The 19,249-nt window shown below is 46.0% G+C and overlaps 1 protein-coding gene across 1 annotated transcript; it reads left to right on the top strand.

The window, feature by feature from the left end:
* Window positions 1–845: 845 nt before the first annotated feature.
* On the top strand, window positions 846–10,039 carry FOXR1 (forkhead box R1). Its single transcript, XM_058544488.1, has 6 exons — window positions 846–921; window positions 7,547–7,621; window positions 7,723–7,970; window positions 8,214–8,440; window positions 9,322–9,560; window positions 10,011–10,039. The coding sequence occupies exons 1-6, from the start codon at window positions 861–863 to the stop codon at window positions 10,037–10,039; spliced, it is 879 nt and encodes a 292-aa protein (XP_058400471.1). The 5' UTR covers window positions 846–860.
* Window positions 10,040–19,249: the final 9,210 nt, after the last annotated feature.

The following is a 19,249-nucleotide window of genomic DNA, read 5'->3' as shown; positions in this document are numbered from 1 at the left end:
TGAATAGGATCTGTACGTTAAATATAGTATTGAATCAACGTTAAATTTTTTATTTTAATGATTTTCCCATTTCTGATTTTCTGGTTATCTAAGCCAATATCCTTCTTTTTAGGAAATACACACTTAAGTATTTATGGGTAAAGGGACATGATGTCTGCAAACTACTCTCACATAGTTCAGGAAAAAGAATACATGTTTTATACATATGGAGAAAAAAATTAAAATGTGATAAAATGTTAATAATTGGTGTAATTGGTGAATTACAGGATTTAGGTATACAGGAATTCTTTATAGTATCCTTGGGATTTTTCTGTAAATTTGAAATCATTAAAAACAAAATTTAAAAATCACCCTTCAATCGTATCTCCACCATGTACCACCACAGATGCGATCTTAGATAAACGGTAAAATCGATCAGAACTTCTAGAAAGTAGCTATTAATACTCTCAGGGGATCATTCTTAAAAGGTAGACTAATTGACTACCTAAAAGAAGAGCTTTGTGCAAATATAGAGGGGCAAGAGGAGCTGGGATACCCCCTTCCGGACCCCCAAGGTCCCCAGACCTCAAAATGAAAGCGCAGGAAGGGGGTTGAGGAAAGACGTCGTCGTATAGAGTAGTCAGCCGAGGCCAGAGGAGCTTCAAGGCGTCAAATAGGGACTCTCCACACCTGAGCTGCCTCCAACTAAGTCAATCAGACCCGGGTATTTGAGGACGTGCCTCTGAGGCCTCAGCCTCAGTCTCTCCGACTCTCCCACCCCCTGCCGGGCTCTCCTCCCCCTAAAGGTGGACCTGAAACTTCGACACCTCGACTTCTGGGCCAGCCTCCATGGCCAGGTCCCGGGACTGCTGGACTGGGACATGGAGAAAGAGTCCTTTCTGGCCTTCACCACAGCGCACCTGCCCTTAGTGCAGCAGAACCGTGAGTCCCGGGGAAGGAGGGGGGCCGGAGGGGGGGGGGCGTGCCGGCGCGGTGGGGGGTGGGGGAGCTCGCGGGAGCGCCCAGGCCAGTGGGCCCCCCAGCCTTCGACCTCCTCCTTTCCCTGGCTGAGCCTGGTTGGCGGCGTAGAGCTTCGGGGTCCTGCGCCCCCTTTGCTGAGTCCCGGAGCCCCCTCCCCCACCCCCTCCTCGCCGAGTGGCAATTGGGCCGCCGCCTGGACTGCAAGCTCACAGAGGGCAGCGGTCCTGCCCAAACCCAGCGGCCTTCTTCTTGACCCAACCCGCCCAGCTCCGACCCAGAACTTTCTAGGCCTCTTCTCGGCTTTTCCTCCATGGCGCCTGGCGCTGTTTGGCACACTACATATTTTACTCATTTTTAAAAAATTTAGTTATCAATTTTGTTCGAGGCTCTATCCCCACCTGTTAATACATTGCCTGACACCTAGAGGTGCTCAATATTTGCTGACTGAATGGTTGACTTGTGGTCTTTAAAATTTTTTCTTTGGCCCTCAAGTGCAGAGAGCTGAGGTAATCACCTACATTCATGGTACTTCATTGCCATCTGTTTGGCAAGGTACTTGGAGTAACTCATTTTTCCCCTTCCTCCTCCACCCTCACTTCCATCACCTCCCACACGCCCATGTATTTACCCTAATCCATGCAATGTCTTTAGCTAAGTGTATCTTTGAAAACTATTTAGCATTATTTTGTATTCAGAGGTGACCTTAATTTACATAATGCTCAGCTTTTTTCCCCTACTCACATTGTTTTTGAGAGCTATTCTGGTTGCTAAAGGCAGATCTGGTTCATCATTTCTGACTGATGTTTAGTATTCTATCATCTGCATATACTTCCTTTTGCCTTTTAATTCTCCTTACTAATGGAGACCTAGATTGCCTCCTGCTCTTTGCCACCATAAGTAGTGCTGATGCACGTTCCTATATCTTCACTGATTCAAGAAATATTTATTGAGCACCTGCAATTTGCCAGGCACTGTTCTAGACACTCGTGAAGCATAATGAACAAAACTGAAAAGGCTGCGTGGAGCTTGCATTCTACTGGGGGCAGACAGACAACTCACATAAAAAATATGTTATAAGGTGATAACTGAGATAGGAGAAAGAGGAGACAGTAAGAGGTTTCTGGAATGGGTTGGGGGAGGAGGTGGTGGCAGCTATAGTTTTAAGTAGGGTCATCAGGTTGCACTTCACTGGGAACATATATTTGAGCAGAGGGCTGAAGGAGGTGAGATAGTGAGCCAAGAGGATATTTAGGGGAAATGTTTCCCAGGCAGAAGAAATAGCCAGTGCAAAAGCCCTAAGGAAGGAATATGCCTGGAGTGTTTGAGGAACAGTAAAGAGGCCAGTGAGGCTGGATTAAAGTAAATAAAGAGATTAGAGGGTGTGGAGCAGAGATCAGGAAGATCCACTTTAAGGATGTTGGGCTTGACTTTAAGTAAGAAGCAGCATGGTTAAAAGAGTTGGAGCAGAGGAGTGACATGATCTTCAGCGTCATGAGTATGCAGCCTGCTGTACAGTTGCATAGGGTGCCTATACTTGGTTTAATGCTCTACCATCACTGTCTTGAGACTTTTAATAACTTTTGAACAAAGAGCTCCACATTTTCATTTTGCACTGGGCCCTGAAATTTATGGAGCCAATCCTGCATGATCTATATTCTGAAAAGATCACTGTGGCTGCTGTAAATGTAGAGAGACTAGGAGCCTAGAAGCTGAGAGACTAGTTAGGAGGCTGCTTACAATCCAGACAAGAGATGATGGTCCAGTGGACCTCTAGGGTGGTAGCAGAGGATGTAGTGAGAAGGTAGAACTAGCTGGATTTGCTGATGGGTTTGATGTGTGGTGTAAGAAAGAGAAATTAGAGGATGACTTCTCTGAGTTTTTGATCAAGTGGAAGGATGGAGTTGCCTTGTACTGAGATGGGGGAAGCTTCTGGTAGGACAAGTTTAGGGATGAAGATCAGGAATTCTGTTCTGGACATGCTGAGTTTGAGATAGTTTTTAGATATCCAAGTAGACATGTTGAGTAAACAAGTGGATATATAAGTCTGGAGTTCTGGAGTGAGGTGTGGATTGTAGATATAAATTTTGACAGTCTTTGGTATATAGATGGCATTTAAGGAGTGAGAATAGAGAAGACAGAGAAGGACTAAGGATGAGCCCTGGGGGCAGTCCATTGTAAAGAGATTAGAGCGAAGATAGATAAATGGCAAAAACTGAGGAAATGACCATTGAGCATGAAAACTAAGAGAGTGTGTTCTCCTGGAAACCAAATCAAGAAAGTGTTTCAAGGAAGGCGTGGTCAGATGAGAGGAATGCTGCTGAGAAAACCAGTAAGAGGTAGACTGACAATTGGATTCAGCAAAGCAGATGATAGTGGTTTTGGTGGAGTGGTGGAGGCCAAAGCCTGATTGGCAAGGGTTTAAGAGTAGAAGGAGGGGAAGTGGAGACAAAGTATAGACAATTCTTCCAAGAAGTTCTGCCTCAAAGGAAAGCAAAAATATGGAGTAGTGGCCTGGCACAGAAAGTGGGGCAAAAGAAGTTGGTGTTTTTAATAAGATGAGAGAATTAACGAATGCTAATGAGAGTGAACCAATAGAGACAAAATTAATAACACAGGAAAGAGAGGAGAGTATTATTGGAACATTGTCCTTGAGAAGGCAACTGTACCAGAGAGGGAGGGAGGGAGACAGACAGAGGCACTATCCTTTGATCCCACTGAGACCGTCAATCTGTTGATCCTGTCACCCTTTCACTGCTCTCAATCACTGGATGTCCTCTCTTCTTTAACTAACTTGCAATCCCATGGTCAGATATGCTCATGCACTTGCATTCACCATCAATTCCTTTGACCCTCTATAGCTTTGGAGCACTTGCTTGGCCAAACCACAACCCTGATTAAATCCAGCTCTACCGAGCAAGTGCTCCAAAGCCATAGATCAATGGATTGGTGATATTGGTGGTATCAAAGGATAGTTGGTGTTGAGAGGGAGTTAGCTGGAAAGATGGGAGGTGATGCATTTTTATGTGGTGCAAAAATGAGAGAGGTTGGAGAGCACAAAATGGAGAGTTTGCATACTGGTTTCGGTTATGACAGTGAAAAAGACTATCTAAAGTAGGATGGAAGATAAAATCTTTGGAGAAGAGTTCAAGAAACTGAGAACCCAGGTTATGAGGAGAATCATCTATGTATCTATTGAACTAGCCAAGATTTAAGGCAGGAGTAGTGTTAGTGACAGGAGCCAGGAGCTAAACTCCTCTAAATGAGGGGGAGTGACCGAGAGTTTGGGAGATGACAGTAACAATGAAGATTAGGATATAAGTCCCTATATTAACTTGAATATACACACTCAGGAGTAGACAGTAAGGTATAGTAAATTATAGTCCTGCCTGATTATTCTTCATGATGGCAGCACCAGTTGCTATGCAGATCAGCAATGGGATAAAGGATTCTATTTCCCTGCTTCTTTGCCAGCACTTGGTATTATCTGTTTTTGTAATTCTTGTCAGTTTTATAAATCTTGTCAGATGTAAAGTGTTACCTCATTATTTTATTTTTTGTAGGGGAGGAAGACTACCCTCTACCCACTCTGGGTCCTTTCTGGCAGGGGTATGAATAAAATTGACATGAGACAGAATAACAGAGAAAATGAAACAAAGCTTTATAACATGTATATATGGGAGAGACCCAGAAACATTGGGTAACTCGACAAAATGGCAGAGGTTCTTGTCTTAAATACTATCTTCAGCTAAAGACGAAAGAGGATGTTGAGGGTGGGGAGAGTCAGTCATGGAAGTTTATCAGAAAAGCACAGTAAACAAGAGTAAGGTTATTATGCAGATCTAAAGCCTCGCCTTCCACATTGATAAGTTTCTAGAGATGAGGTCATCCCCCCTTCTTCCAGGTACAGAAAGGGAGATACCTTTACAAATGGAGATTTCCCTTACAAATGTAAATGTTTGGTAAACAGAACTTTGATAAGAATGGGTTTAGCAAGGACCCTTCCAGTCATCCATACCCAGAGTTATCTATGGTGATGGCCTATCCTGGGGACAGGCTTTCTGTCTTAAATCCTTTTAGGCAGTTAGTAGAGGGGGAGGTCAAAGTTTCTTTCTGAGTCTTCTGAGCCTTTATTGTCTTCAGCTTGAAATAATCCGCATACCAGAGTGGCGCATCTTGGGGCGACCTGCCCTGGACCCCCTCATGTTCTTATTACTAGTAAGGCTGAGCATCTTGTCAGTCAGGTGTCCCTTCCTTGTGAATACTGATTCATATCTTTTGCCCATTGACAGGTTTGTGTTAGCCTTTTACTTATTGATTTGTAGGAGCTATCTATCTATTAGAAATGAGAACTTTATGAGTTAAAATTTTTTTCTGGCTTATTTTATTGTCTTGATTTTTTTTTTCCTGTGATTTTTACTATGCAGAAATTATTAAATTTTTATGTAGTAAAATATTTGCATAAAATGTATAGGTTAACCTGAAGGTAATTGGCATCTTTATAATATATATGTCTTTGTTTATTTAGATCTTTCTTTATGTCCTTAAGTAGTGATTACATCTTTTTTCCCTAAAGGTCTAGTCTGTTCTTTGGTGGGTTAACTCCTAGGTACTTTATAATTTTGGTTGGTATTGTGAACAGTACCGTTTTTAAAACACAAAGTATTTTCCAGTTTCTTAATGCTGGCGTAGAGGAACAGTGTTGATTAGTGTGTTGCTCTTATATCCAGCAAACTTGCTGGACTCTTACTGGTTTTAATAATTTGTATATAGATTTTTTATGGTTTTTCTGTGTTAATCATTTTTCTCTGTAAATAATGAGTTTTGCTTTTTTCTTTCCAACTTTATGTCTTGTGTTCCTTTTTTCTTTATCGAATACTGTTTTTTTTTTTAAGATGATGCTCTCTCCACTCTTTTTTTTTTTGACCCCAAAGCCCCAGTAGATAGTTGTATGTCATAGATGCACATCCCTCTAGTTGCTGTACGTGGGACATGGCCTCAGCATGGCCGGAGAAGCAGTGCGTCGGTGCTCACCCGGGATCCGAACCCCGGCCACCAGCAGCGGAGCGCGAGCACTTAACCACCAAGCCACGGGCCCGGCCCTCGAATACTGTGTTGAACATTAGTGATGTAATGGACATCCTTTCTAATTACTGAGCTCTCCAATAAGTATATCATCATTTTCCAGACAAAATCCTAGATTCTTCTGTAATATGATGACACTCATGGGAACAATGAGGGGGACAGAAATAGTTCCCCTTAACCCCAAGGAGCCAGCATAGTACCAAGCAGATAACTCTTATACCTGATTTACTCTTAGCCCACCACGTATTCATTTGTCCAGTTAAGTTGACCTCCTCCCGTGTGCCAGGCAGTAAATAAGACAGACCTGCAAATGGACTTGAAGCAAGTAATTACAAAATGTGTGCTATGGGAGTGTTTAGACAGGTGGTCAGAGAAGGCCTGCTTTAGAAAGATGTTTAAACAGAGACCTGATGGGTGAGTAGCAATTAACTAGGCCAGCAGGAAGAGGGAAGAGTGTTTCTGGCAAAGGAAACAGCTTGTGAGAAGGCCTAGGATCTAGAGTGTGGTCTGTTGGAGATGGGTGGAGAGCCTGGGAGGAATGACTCAACACTGATGAGGAGCCCGGGCCTTGAAGACTGTCTCAAGGAATTTAGATTTGGCCCAAGGGCAATGGAAAGCCATCAAAGTTTTACACAGACTGTGACAAGATTGGATTAACATTTTAGGAAGATCACTCAAACTGCTATATGATAAAGAAAAGAGGATAAATAGACCATTTAGGTTATGGCTTGGACTAGGATGATAGGACTTGGTGACTGATTGGGTGTGGCTGGACGGGAAAGAGAAGAGTCAAGAAAGATTTCCAGGTTTCTGGCCTGAACAACTGTTTAGATGGTGGTGCCTCTTGCTGAGACAAGGAATCCAGGAGGAAGAGCAGGAAGATGGAGTTTAGTTTTAGAAATGTCGTTCATGGGCCGGCCCCGTGGCTTAGCGGTGTAAGTGCACGTGCTCCGCTGCTGGCGGCCCGGGTTCGGATCCCAGGCGTGCACCTACGCACCGCTTCTGCGGCCACACTGAGGCCGTGTCCCACGTACAGCAACTAGAAGGATGTGTAGCTATGACATACAACTATCTACTGGGGCTTTGGGGGGAAAAGAAAGAAACAAATAAAATTATAAAAAAAAAAAAAAATGTCGTTCAGAGTTCCTGTGGGTTATTCCAAGTAAACACACACAGTAAACCCATCTCGTAGGCAGTTATCCTTAAGGGCTAGCAAAGAAGTCTGGGCAAGAGGTAAAGATTGGGAAGCCCTATGTTTATAGATGGTGACTGAAGCCACAGGCATTCATGAGATCATTCAGGGACAGTATATGTGGAACGAGAAGAGAAGAATGCAGAGGAGAATGAAAAGGCCGGAGAGCTAAGGAGAAAATCAGTAAAATATGGTGTCATAACTCCCCAGGCAGGGCCCACAGCCATCTCCCACAGAAGCTTCTAGGCCCAGGATCCTGAGACCACATTGGAAATCCTAGGATGTTTTGACCCTCTTCTTTCTTTTTGCCAGTTGCCAGATATAGACTCCAAATAATTGAGCCACTAAAACTACCTCTGGAAAAAAAACCCAACCCTGATAAAGATGGTAAGTAGAGGGGCATGAGTTCTCTTATATGGCCCTGTGGCCTGGGCTGGACACCCAAAGCCAGTGAGCTATGGCACACAATCTCCTTTTTGTATGCACAGGTCCAAGTATTGAGCCCAACCTGTGGATGTGGGTAAACCCCAACATCGTGTTTCCCCCTGGAAAGCTGGAGGTCCCAGAACCTAGTAAGGGGGAAGATCTGACAAGCACACTCCCCACCCCTCTGTCGCCCTCAAAAGAAGACTTTACCAACTGCTCAGAGGCCACAGTGGCGGAGTCACTGCCACCTTCCTCCAGCGAGCAGTTGTCCCCTCGGAAACGGTTTGCTTCTTCCCCCAGCAACTGGGAGGTAGGGATTTCTGGGGTTGTGGGCCAGACTTGGGCTGCAGGCAGGGTGGGCACAGGGATGATACATCAGAGAGTTCTGTTTTCTTAGGAATAACAAAGGGTTAATGGGTTCAGAAATTCACTGTGACCTTGGGTTGGGGAGAAGCCCAGATGGTGGCCCTAGACCACTACCCCTTCCTGCCAGTTGCACCCCTGGAGTAGAGGCCGTGGAGTCAGGACCAGTTCCTACTCTGTGCTCCTCTAGCTCACAGAAGAGGAGGAGGCTGAGAACCAGGATGACAGCTCCTCTGTGGCTCTCCCGTCCCCTCACAAAAGGGCCCCCCTCCAGAGTCGGAGGCTTCGGCAAGCCAACAGCCAGGAGGGGAGGCTCTGGTCCCGGCCCCCTCTCAATTACTTCCACCTAATTGCACTGGCATTAAGAAACAGTTCCCCCTGTGGCCTCAACGTGCAACAGATCTACAGTTTCACGCGGTATGTGCCCAGGGGGCCCTATGAGGGGGGGAAGGGTGGGGGTCAGGGCCCTTGGTCTGACACCTTCCAGTCCGCCCCAGGCCCTGGGCTGCTGCCTCGGTTCCCCAATCTGGGTCTGAGAGGATAAGTGTATTCCCAGTTCTCCTTTCCCAGGCACTGGTTCTGGGTTGTCACCGAATGTGTGTCCACACATCGCAAGTACAGGAAGATATCTACCCTCACCCCCTCTCACATCTAAACAACTCAACTGTTTTATATCTTAGTTCTTTAAGACACAAATCCACCTGGGTCATAAATTCTTCCCCCTTCACTCTGAAGATTATATCCAGTATAGAATCTGGTTTCCCCAATAGTTTCTCACATGCTTTCCCTTTGGATTGTACCATGTGGCACAACTCCCTGTGCACCCGGGGGCCAGGGGAGCCCAGTTGAGAAGGGATTTACATTTAGCTTTGATAGTCATATACATATGAGTTTGAGAGAGTTTCTCAGTCCTTCCCTATATCAGAAGAGTCTCAGAATATAAATCCTCAAGTGGTGTCCCTCCTTGACCAGGATTCCTCTTACAGGAGTTGGTTGTCCTGATTTCTCCTCTGTTCCTATTGCAAGTCAAAGTCCTGAGCCCTCAGAGGGAGGGAGGAAAATGAGCCTGGGAATGGGGGCAGTAAACTGGGTTTGAAAGACGAGGGTTTGTACAAGCAATGCACCAGCTGGAGGTTTTGCCATGTGCTCAATCAGCAAAGAGCAGTTCTAGGCCAGCTTGCCATTCTCCACCTTGAGAGAACGGCTGAGGCTCCTGGTCCCTGGGGGAGAACATTCTCAATGGTAGGGCATCTCTGAAAGAAATCATGCCTTTCCTTACCATTCCTCCCTGTCCACAGACAACATTTCCCCTTTTTTCGGACGGCTCCGGAAGGCTGGAAGAATACTGTCCGTCACAATCTCTGTTTCCGAGACAGCTTTGAGAAAGTGCCAGTCAGCATGCAGGGTGGGGCCTGCACACGGCCTCGATCCTGCCTCTGGAAGTTGACTGCAGAGGGACACCGACGCTTTGCAGAGGAGGCCCGTGCCTTGGCCTCCACTCGGCTGGAAAGTATCCAGCGGTGCATGAGCCAGCCAGGTGTGAGGCCCTGTCACGTGTGGGGCTGAGGAGAGGAGAACTGAAGATCCTGAGTGTGCAAGGAAGGGGGGACACCATGGGGGACACCTTCTGTAGGAAGGGGAGAGGATAGCAGTAATCTGAGACCTGGGGGTGGTGCCTGCCTGATGTGGGACCCCACACACATGAGCATGGGACTTGAGTACAGGGAGTTGATGGACAAACAACTAAGGTGCAATTGGCCCTACTCACAGCCCAGCAGCCTAGGGAAATGGTGACCACATGATGTGAGAAGCATGGTATGAGAGGTTATGTGCAAAGAGGGCTTTTTCTTTCCTGGAGACCAGGTGGCATTTGGGCCTTGAGAGAGTCGGGGAAGTAGATCGTCTGCTGGGAGAGAGCTTTCCAGGCTTAGGGAACAGCAGCTGCAAAGGGCAGATAGATTCCTTTGACTCTCTTGTTTTCTTCCAGATGTGATGCCCTTCCTCTTTGACCTTTAAGTCCAAGAAGTCAGAGTCAGCCCGTGCCTTATTAAAGTTACCTGCAGCAGCCTGGTGTGTGTGTGGTCTCTGAGGATGGGAGTAGGGGTGGAGGTGGTCAGCTCTGAGGTTGGAAATGGGATGGCCTCAGAGCTGATGGATGCTGCGGAGGCAATGGGGCAGTTGCCTGGTGTGCAGCAAAGGGGGGCCATAGTCTTCTTCATGCAGAGGAAGAAAATACCCAACCCTCTTCAGGATCCTGGAGCAATTCCCACTTTTCTGGGTTATGAGGATAGTCTTGAGAGATGCTAGCTTGTGGCAGCCAGCCCTGCAAAAGGCCCAGAGAAGCACCACCCACTCACAGGAGTAGATGTAATCATCTGGCGACAGTGAAGAGAAGAAGCCTAGGGAAACACATCATTTATGGGACAGTTGAAGGAAAGACAGACCCTCCTAGGGGACCACGAAGGAGCAGTGAGACAGGTGAGAGGAAAGAATTTTTTTTTTTTTTTTTAAATGTAAGCTTCATGAGTGTAGGAATCTTTTTTTTTTTTTTGCTGGGAAAGATTCACCCTGAGCTAACATCTGTTGCCAATCTTCCTCTTTTTCTTTAACTCCCCAAAACCCCAGTACATATTGTATATTCTAGTTGTAAGTCTTTCTAGTTCTTCTATGTGAGCCGCTGCCACAGCATAGCTACTGATAGACGAGTGGTGTGGTTCTGTGCCCGGGAGCCAAAGTTGGGCCACCAAAGCGGAGTGCACCAAACTTTAACCACTAGGCCATCAGGGCTGGCTCAGGAAAGAATTTCTTGAAAGAGGGAGTCATTGGACTCAAGTCTCATTTCTCCCATTTAACCATGGGGGGTGAGGGGTGGGAACTCAGAGCCGAAATGCATAGCCCTTCCCTGTGCTGTTTGTCTCCAGCATACCCTCAGTAGAAGCCAGAGAACTTGTAGATTGAGAGTCCTTAGAGGCTGCAGATCCCAGGTGGGCTGCTGTGGCTTTCCTGGTTGCAGGAGACTGTGTCCAGGGCAGGGCCAGCTGCCAGCCTCAGGTCTGAGGGAGAGAGGGAGTAAGCCTGGGGGATAAGGAAGGAATGAGGTTCAAAGCTGTGTCAGGATGCCACAGACATTCAGACGGTGCTTGAAGATAATACTGGATTTCCCACAGGGCTGAGATGACCATTCTCATTCCCTCTTCTGTTCTTCCCTCACCCTGCAACAGGCCTGCACAAAAACATGGCTCCATCCTCAGACATCCCCCCAGGGGACTGGGTGTCACTCCTCTCCAGAGGTGGCAGTGACTGCTCCTTGTCTTGAGAATGGCTCCCCTTGTCCAGGAGGCTTCCAGGTCTCTGCAGTTGGTCGGAGTTGAGGTAGTCTCGCTTCATCTTTCCTCCCTGTCCTCCTTGCTGGCTATCAGCTCTGATGTAGCCACTTGCCACTGCTCCTGCATCCTCATTCCAGAAGAACCTACCTCAGGCAGGCACTTTCTCTTTAAGCTTGAGTGTCCTGATTGGGAAAATGAGTTAATGATGCCTCTCTCTTAGCTCGAGAGTAGAAAACAAGTGGAATGGAGTAGAGTGCCTCCGACTGAACCTGGTTCGTAGTGGAAGCTAAGTAAATGGTAGCTATTTTATTGTTCATTTGACATCTAGTGTCCCTGTTCCAGGAGGATGGTGGACTAGTAATGGCCTGGATCTACTTTTAGCATTTGACGTAGTGGTAGCCTGGACTTTACTGTTACTAGCAACACTTTTGTTTTCTATCTTTGACTCCCAGCTCTGTTCCCTCTCAGCAGGTAACTTGTCTTCCTTTACTGGTATGTTCAGCACATGTTTTCTTAACATTTCTAAACTTAAGTTTCTTTTGTATGCAAAATGGGGATAATAAAAGTACACACAGGGGCTGGCCCCGTGGCGTAGCGGTTAAGTGTGCACGCTCTGCTGCTGGCGGCCGGGGTTCGGATCCCGGGCGCACACCGATGCACTGCTTGTCAGGCCATGCTGTGGTGGCATCCTGCGTAAAGTGGAGGAAGATGGGCATGGATGTTAGCCTAGGGCCAGTCTTCCTCAGCAAAAAGAGGAGGATTGGCATGGGTGTTAGCTCAGGGCTGATCTTCCTCACACACACACAAAAAAGTACACACAGATTTGATTTGAGAACTAAATAGGACAATGGAAAATGTGTAGTCCTTTGTCGGGCATATTAACATGGACTGCTTACAACTGGCCCAGACATCATTCTATGTGCATTTGCAGATTTCATCCATACAGCCACTTTAAGGAGTAGGTACTATGGTTCTCCTCATGTTGTTGAATGCGATGGGCATTATCTTTGCTCTTTCATTTCCTTTCCACTTATTCACCCCTTAATCCCTTGCAGACTGTCTCACTGTGAAATCCGACTGCCTCCTCCCTGGTCTCTGAAATGTGGTATTCCTGAAAAGCACGACCCTTGCTCTACCAGACCAAAATCTCTACCTTTGAAGAAAGGCCCCAGTTCATTTGCTTGATTTGCACATTTCGGTCACAGACATGAAATCCTACCCTGGTCGCCTTTCCGTCACCACCACCGCCTCTGCTCTACCTGCTCCAGTTTGTGCATTCATTCCCAAACCGGCACCAGAAACAGTAGTGCTAAACTGGGGGCTCTCACTGCCCCTAGAGGGCACTATGGTTGCCACAAGGATTTGAGGGTGATACGGGCATGGGTAGTCAGGCCCAGGAGTGTCAGATGTCCTCAGTGCAGGAGGCAGTCTCACCTTCAGGAATTGACCATCAGGCCATTTATAATGAGCTGAGCCAAGAACCTATTTATTTTTTGTTTTTATTTTTTTGTGAGGAAGATCACCCCTGTGCTAACATCTGCCAATCCTCTTTTTTTTGCTGAGGAAGACTGGCCCTGGGCTAACATCTGTGCCCACCTTCCTCCACTTTATATGGGACGCCGCCACAGCATGGCTTGCCAAGAGATGCGTCGGTGCGTGCCCGGGATCCGAACCGGCGAACCCCAGGCTGCCGCAGCTGAGCACGTGCACTTAACCGCTTGCGGCACAGGGTCGGCCCCTCACATGGTTTTATACCTAAGCAGAAAGTATTTCTTCCATCATTTTAATATACACTGAATTTTCCAGGAATGCAACTATGATGGGAAATGAAAGAAGACTGTACTTTTTTTGGTTTGGAAGTTTACCAAGGCTTGTTTGCCATTTCGGAAAGTCACTTCACTGACAGCAAAGCTGCTCTGGTATTTAAGTCACCAATACCACATGCCTGTGTCGGGCTGTGTGTATATCTGTTGTACTCACAGGGATTGTACATGTATAAACATATTTAGCTATTTCAAGGTAGCCCATATAAAGAAAAAGTAGTAGTCATTTGAATATTGTCTCTTCAATAAACTATTCATTATAAGTATGTGCAAATTTCTATCATGTTTTCAAGTATAGTTTATCCATTGAAATACATTTTATTGTAAACTTCTCTCCCTTTATTTTTCTGTTATATTACAGTTAGAGTGTTATAAATCTTTTAAAAATTGTATGGGTGGGTAGGTTATTTTATCACTTAAGATTCATTTCAGAGTGGTAAAGACGGTCTTACAAAATGTTTGCTCTATTCCTAGGGTGTTAAGGCTGATGGGGTAGAGAACCACCAAACCAAGCAATGTATAAAATATAGTCCCTGTCCCAGAGGTGCTCACCCACAGTGACATTGGCAACCAGTGAGAAGAATATAATGGAATGTCATTTTCATGTCCAAACCCCCAGAGCCTAGCATGGGGCCTGTTAGGTAGGAAGCACTGTAAGTAAGCACTGTTTGCTATGAATTGTCACTAGTAACTTCTCTAACTGGCAGATTCCATGTTCTCTGGAAGAACAGAGAAGAGAGCAATTAGCCCTGTCTGGAGAAGCTGGGGAAGACTTATCCCAGGAGACAATAGAACTGGGTCTTTCTTCCAGGCCTGGAAAACAACGGCTAGTACTTCTCCAGAAGTTCTCAAAGGCAGCCCTGCTCTGTAGGAGAGCTGCTGATGCTCCCAGGGGGCAGAGGTGGAGGCTGGGGAGGTGGGGAGGAGCAGGGATGGGATGGGAAGAAAAAGTAACTAGTGCCAAGGAAAAGACAGACAGACACATGCAGATGCCCAGGGGGAAGCAAGTTGAGAATTGCCTTTCCCTAATCCACCTGGAGGTGCTCTGTGCTGATTTTCTCCTCCTGGACTGTCTGGATGCTAGTTTTTATGTGTTACCCACTGGAGGAGTGGGGGGAGGGACCGAGTCATTGGTGTCATTCACTCTGGGCCCACCCAGCACTCTCTGCTGCCAAAGCCCCCTCTCCCACCACCTGGTCCATCCAGCTCCCGGGAGGAAGGAGAGGGTTCTGAATCCTAAGCTCTGGTTTCATCTAATTTGGCCTCAACTTGTCCACCTCATCTGTGCTTTATGCACATCCTTATCCCTGTCCACATTCTTGTTGATGTCTGGTTTAAGTTGCTAGTGAATCCCAAAAGGCAACAGGTCAGAAGGAAAAAATAAAACAACAGAGCCTTTGTGGAAAAAGTAACCCTGAGAAAAATCTGCCTTTGCCCATTTTGCAGTCTAATAGAATATTAGACTCCTACCCTCACCTCCTCTTTTTTCTCATTCAACAATTGTTTTGAGTTTTCAATATGCCAGGCCCTGTGCCAGTGCTAGGGACACAGTGAACCCAAAATGGTTCCTCCCTCAGAATTTTCAGTCTAGATGGAATGACAGATCCTAAACAGACACACTACTAATGTACAAGGATAATAAATATTAATAAGTTTAGGTTATTGTGAGAGAAAATAATATGGGTACTTAGATTGGAGAGAGGGTCAGAGAAGGCCTTTCTAAGAAAGACATTTAAAAAAAATTTTTTTTTTTTGGTGAGGAAGATTGGCCCTGAGCTAACATTTGTTGCCAATCTTCCTCTTTTTGCTTGAGAAAGATGGTCCCTGAGCTAACATCTGTGCCAATCTTCCTCTACTTTGTATATGGGATGCTGCCACAGCATGGCTTGATGAGCAGTATGTAGGTCTGTGCCCGGGATCTAAACTCGCAAACCCTGGGCTGCCGAAGTGGAGTACACGAATTTAACCACTATGCCACTGGGCTGGCCCTAAGAAAGACATGTTAACTGAGACCTGTATAATGAATATTCAGGCTGAAGAATGGGAAGGAAAAGTGTTCTAGTAGAGGGAACAGAATGGACAAAGCCCGGGAGGTAGGGAACCTCCTCAGCTTGGCCTATTGAGAGAATGGGGATAAGGCCATGGAGGACAGAATGCAGTAAGCAAGGGGAGAGCGATCCAAGGCGGGGTTGGGGAGGGAGGCAGGGACTAGACCACGCAGACCTTTCTAGGCTATGATAAGGGATGTGGATTTTTTTCAAGTACAGTGGAAAGTAATTGAAATAACTGACATAACCTGATTTTATTTTTTAAATCATGCTTAGCCACTCATTAAAAATGGCTTGTAGTGGGGCAGACGTGGAAGCAGGCAGGCCTCTTAGGAGGTAACTGCAGTTGTCCAGATTGACTGGGATAGTGGCAGTGGCAGAAGAAATGGAGAGAAGCAGACCAATGTGATGATGTGTCTTGGAGGCAGAATCAACAAGTGAATAGGATTGACCGGATGAAGGAGGAGAAAAGAATGACTGTGAGGTTTTTGGTTTGAGCAATTGGGTGAATGATGAGGAAAGGAAGCCTGTAGGAGCAGCAGGTTTGAATGCTTCTGTGTTTAGACTTTATGAGACAGGCTGGCCCTGTGGCTTAGCGGTTAAGTGCGCGCGCTCTGCTGCTGGTGGCCCGGGTTCGGATCCTGGGCTCGCACCGACGCACCGCTTGTCCAGCCATGCTAAGGCCGCGTCCCACATACAGCAACTAGAAGGATGTACAGCTATGATATACAACTATCTGCTGGGGCTTTGGGGGAAAAATAAATAAAGAAAATTATTAAAAAAAAAAAAAGAATCTATGAGACATCAGGATGGTTCTGTCAAGTAGATAATTGTTATGACCAGAGTTGAGAAGATAAGTCTGAGCTAAAGATGTAAATACATTTGAGAGTCCTTGGAATATAGATAGTATTTAAATCATGATGACACAGAAAGATATCCACATTTTTGGGGGTAAAAAAAAACAGTAGCAGAATAGTATGTTCAATATGATTCCAAATGTGACAGAAATTATTGTTCATATATATAAATATGTTGTCTAAGCATAGAAAATGTCTTAAAGAATATAGGTATCAAATAGCAATAGTCATCTTTGAGGATGGAGGGTAACAAGATATGGAGGACAATTACTTTTTATTTATAGCCTCTACATTTTTTTTCAACAAGTTACCTTTTACAATTTTTTTTTCATTTTTTTATTGTGAAATTTTTGTTGTACATTATTGTTTATCAGTCACCATATAAGTGCATCCCTCCACCCCTTGTGCCCACCCCCCACACCCCTAGCCCCTGGTAACCACCAGACACAGTTCTATCTGTCCGTGTGTTGGTTTATCTTCCACTTATGAGTGAAATCATGCACTGTTTGTCTTTCTCTTTCTGGCTTATTTCACTTAACATAATACCCTCCAGGTCCATCCATGTTGTTGCAAATTGGACGATTTTGTCTTTTTTTATGGCTGAGTAGTATTCCGTGATATGTATATATACCACATCTTCTTTATCCAGTCATCAGTTGAGGGACACTTGGGTTGCTTCCATGTCTTGGCTATGGTGAATAATGCTGCGATGAACATAGGGGTGCATAAGCCTCTTTGGATAGTACAATTTTTAAATGAATAAAACTACCCATTAGCTTGTTTTGTAATTTGATACTATTAATTAGCAGGCTGTTAGCTGTATGCTTCCTAGGCTCCTTCCCTGCACAAATTCCCACCCCAAGGGCATCTTAACCCCAGGGTGCCTGCAGTTTCGATGGTTTTAATTTAATTTGACAAAATGCAGAGAAGACCACTTTATGCTAGTTCTAGGGAGTCAGGCATGAATAAGACACAGTCCCTGCACTTGAGGAATTTTTCATCTACTGGGTTTTTAATTGACTGCTAAACAAAAAGGACGACAGAATGAGCAAAGGACCTTGGAATTGAGAAATTAATTCTGCAAGGACAACTCTGGAAGGCTTCACAAAAGGGGTGACATTTCATTTATTCAATAATGAATTGAGGGCCGGCCCTGTGGCTTAGCGGTTAAGTGCGCACGCTCCGCTACTGGCAGCCCCGGTTCGGATCCCTGGCGCACACCTACGCACCGCTTCTCCGGCCATGCTGAGGCTGCGTCCCACATACAGCAACTAGAAGGATGTGCAACTATGACATACAACTATCTACTGGGGCATCGGGGAAAAAAAAAGGAGGAGGATTGGCAATAGATGTTAGCTCAGGGCCGGTCTTCCTCAGCAAAAAGAGGAGGATTGGCACAGATGTTAGCTCAGGGCTGATCTTCCTCACAAAAAACAAAACAAAAAAAAGAAATATTCCTGGGATCCAGTAGGTAGAACGAAGCCAAGAGGACCTAAGACTTAGACCAGTGATTCTCAAACTTAATTAAGCATCAGAATCATCTGAAGGGCTCATTAAACCACAGATGCTGGACCCCATACCAGAGTTTCTGATTCAGTGGGTCTGGAGTGGGGCGCAAGAATTTGCATTTCTAACAAGCTCCCAGATGCTGATTCTGCTGACCTGGAGGCCACACTTTGAAAACCACTGGCCTAGAACAAAGCCGCTGGCAACTGACAGATGCTGAATAATTTTCTGAGAGAATGGATATGAGTAGTCATCTTCAGGAATGGAGGTCTCCCTGCAGTTAAAGACCGGATGGAAGGTAAGGCCACATGGGAGGGTGGAAGATGGTGGTCAGAGTAGAACATCAGAGTTTGGATTCAGAGAAGGAACAATTTTGGGTGGACAAGGTCCAGGATTGACCCTGCCAGGGTAATAATGGGAAGTCAAAGAATTGTGTTGCAAGGGTCATCAAAATGGATCACATCTGGCAGATGCTTGTGTCTAAAGAGAAGCTCCAACAGGAAGTCAAGATCTGAAGGGGAGTCTGGCTACTTTCTGGGCCTGAATTATATAGAGTTGATTGTAGCCTATCCAGGTTAACGTACCAATACTGGCAACAAATCTAAGGGAAGTTTGGGATTGTATCAGCTCTATCTGCTCATCCTGTAATTAAGGTCTGGGCTAGTTCCCAGGCTTTTGTGGGTGTGCTCTAGAGTGGAGATCACAGCCTGGGGATTTCAGCTCTGTAAGGAAGCAATTCACCTTAGGCCCTGGGGGTAGGGAAGCAGGACAGACAGGGAGGCTGCTGATTCTGTGAGAAGTGGATTGTAGGGCCGGCCCTGTGGCTTAGCAGTTAAGCGCACTCCGCTACTGGCTGCCGGGCCTGGATCCCAGCGCGCACCCATGCAGGCTTCACTGGCCATGCTGAGGCTGCGTCCCACATACAGCAACTAGAAGGATGTGCAACTATGACATACAACTATCTACTGTGGCTTTCGGGGGGGGAAAAAAAGGAGGAGGATTGGCAATAGATGTTAGCTCAGAGCCCATCTTCCTCAGCAAAAAGAGGATTAGCATGGATGTTAGCTCAGGGCTGATCTTCCCCACCAAAAAAAAAAAAACAAAAAAAAAAGTGGATTGTAAAGAATTAATAGGGCTGGCCCGGTGGTGCAAGCACTTAAGTGCTCGCGCTCCTCTGCGGCGGCCCGGGGTTAGCTGGTTCTGATCCCGGGCACGCACCGACGCACCACTTGTCAAGCCATGCTGTGGCGGTGTCCCCATATAAAGTGGAGGAAGATGGGCACGGATGTTAGCCCAGGGCCAGTCTTCCTCAGCAAAAAGAGGAGGATTGGCAGATGTTAGCTCAGGGCTGATTCTCCTCACAAAAAAAAATAAAAATTCCATTTGATTAGCACTTTTACAGATTAAAAATGTCTGTTAACCCTCAGCAATGATTTTGCACCTTTTATAGCTTCCCCTTTACAGCTTTATAGGAGCAACGCTCAGAACATCCCTGTAGGGGTATGACTGTGATTAGATCTCAGATCATGGCCACCTCACAGCTTGTGTTCTCTACAGCCTGCTGGTAATGAAGAGCACGGGGCCCCAAGGGGCTGCCTCCACTGCTTAATACCTGTGCAACCTTCCACAAAGTTACTTCCTCCCCCTGCCTCAGTTTTCCCGCTTG

The sequence above is a fragment of the Diceros bicornis genome, chromosome 7 (assembly GCF_020826845.1).
Source record: "Diceros bicornis minor isolate mBicDic1 chromosome 7, mDicBic1.mat.cur, whole genome shotgun sequence".
Classification (NCBI taxonomy): domain Eukaryota; kingdom Metazoa; phylum Chordata; class Mammalia; order Perissodactyla; family Rhinocerotidae; genus Diceros; species Diceros bicornis.
Note: the sequence above shows the minus strand (reverse complement) of the source record. Positions and strands in the feature narration are given on the sequence as shown.

Excerpts from the sequence above, each read along its gene's own strand:
- FOXR1 (XM_058544488.1), top strand. The coding sequence starts at position 861 with ATGGAGAAAGAGTCCTTTCTGGCCTTCACCACAGCGCACCTGCCCTTA. Across the intron at positions 7,622-7,722 it reads ACCCAACCCTGATAAAGATG|GTCCAAGTATTGAGCCCAAC; the intron begins GTAAGTAGAGGG and ends TTGTATGCACAG. Across the intron at positions 8,441-9,321 it reads CAGATCTACAGTTTCACGCG|ACAACATTTCCCCTTTTTTC; the intron begins GTATGTGCCCAG and ends CCCTGTCCACAG.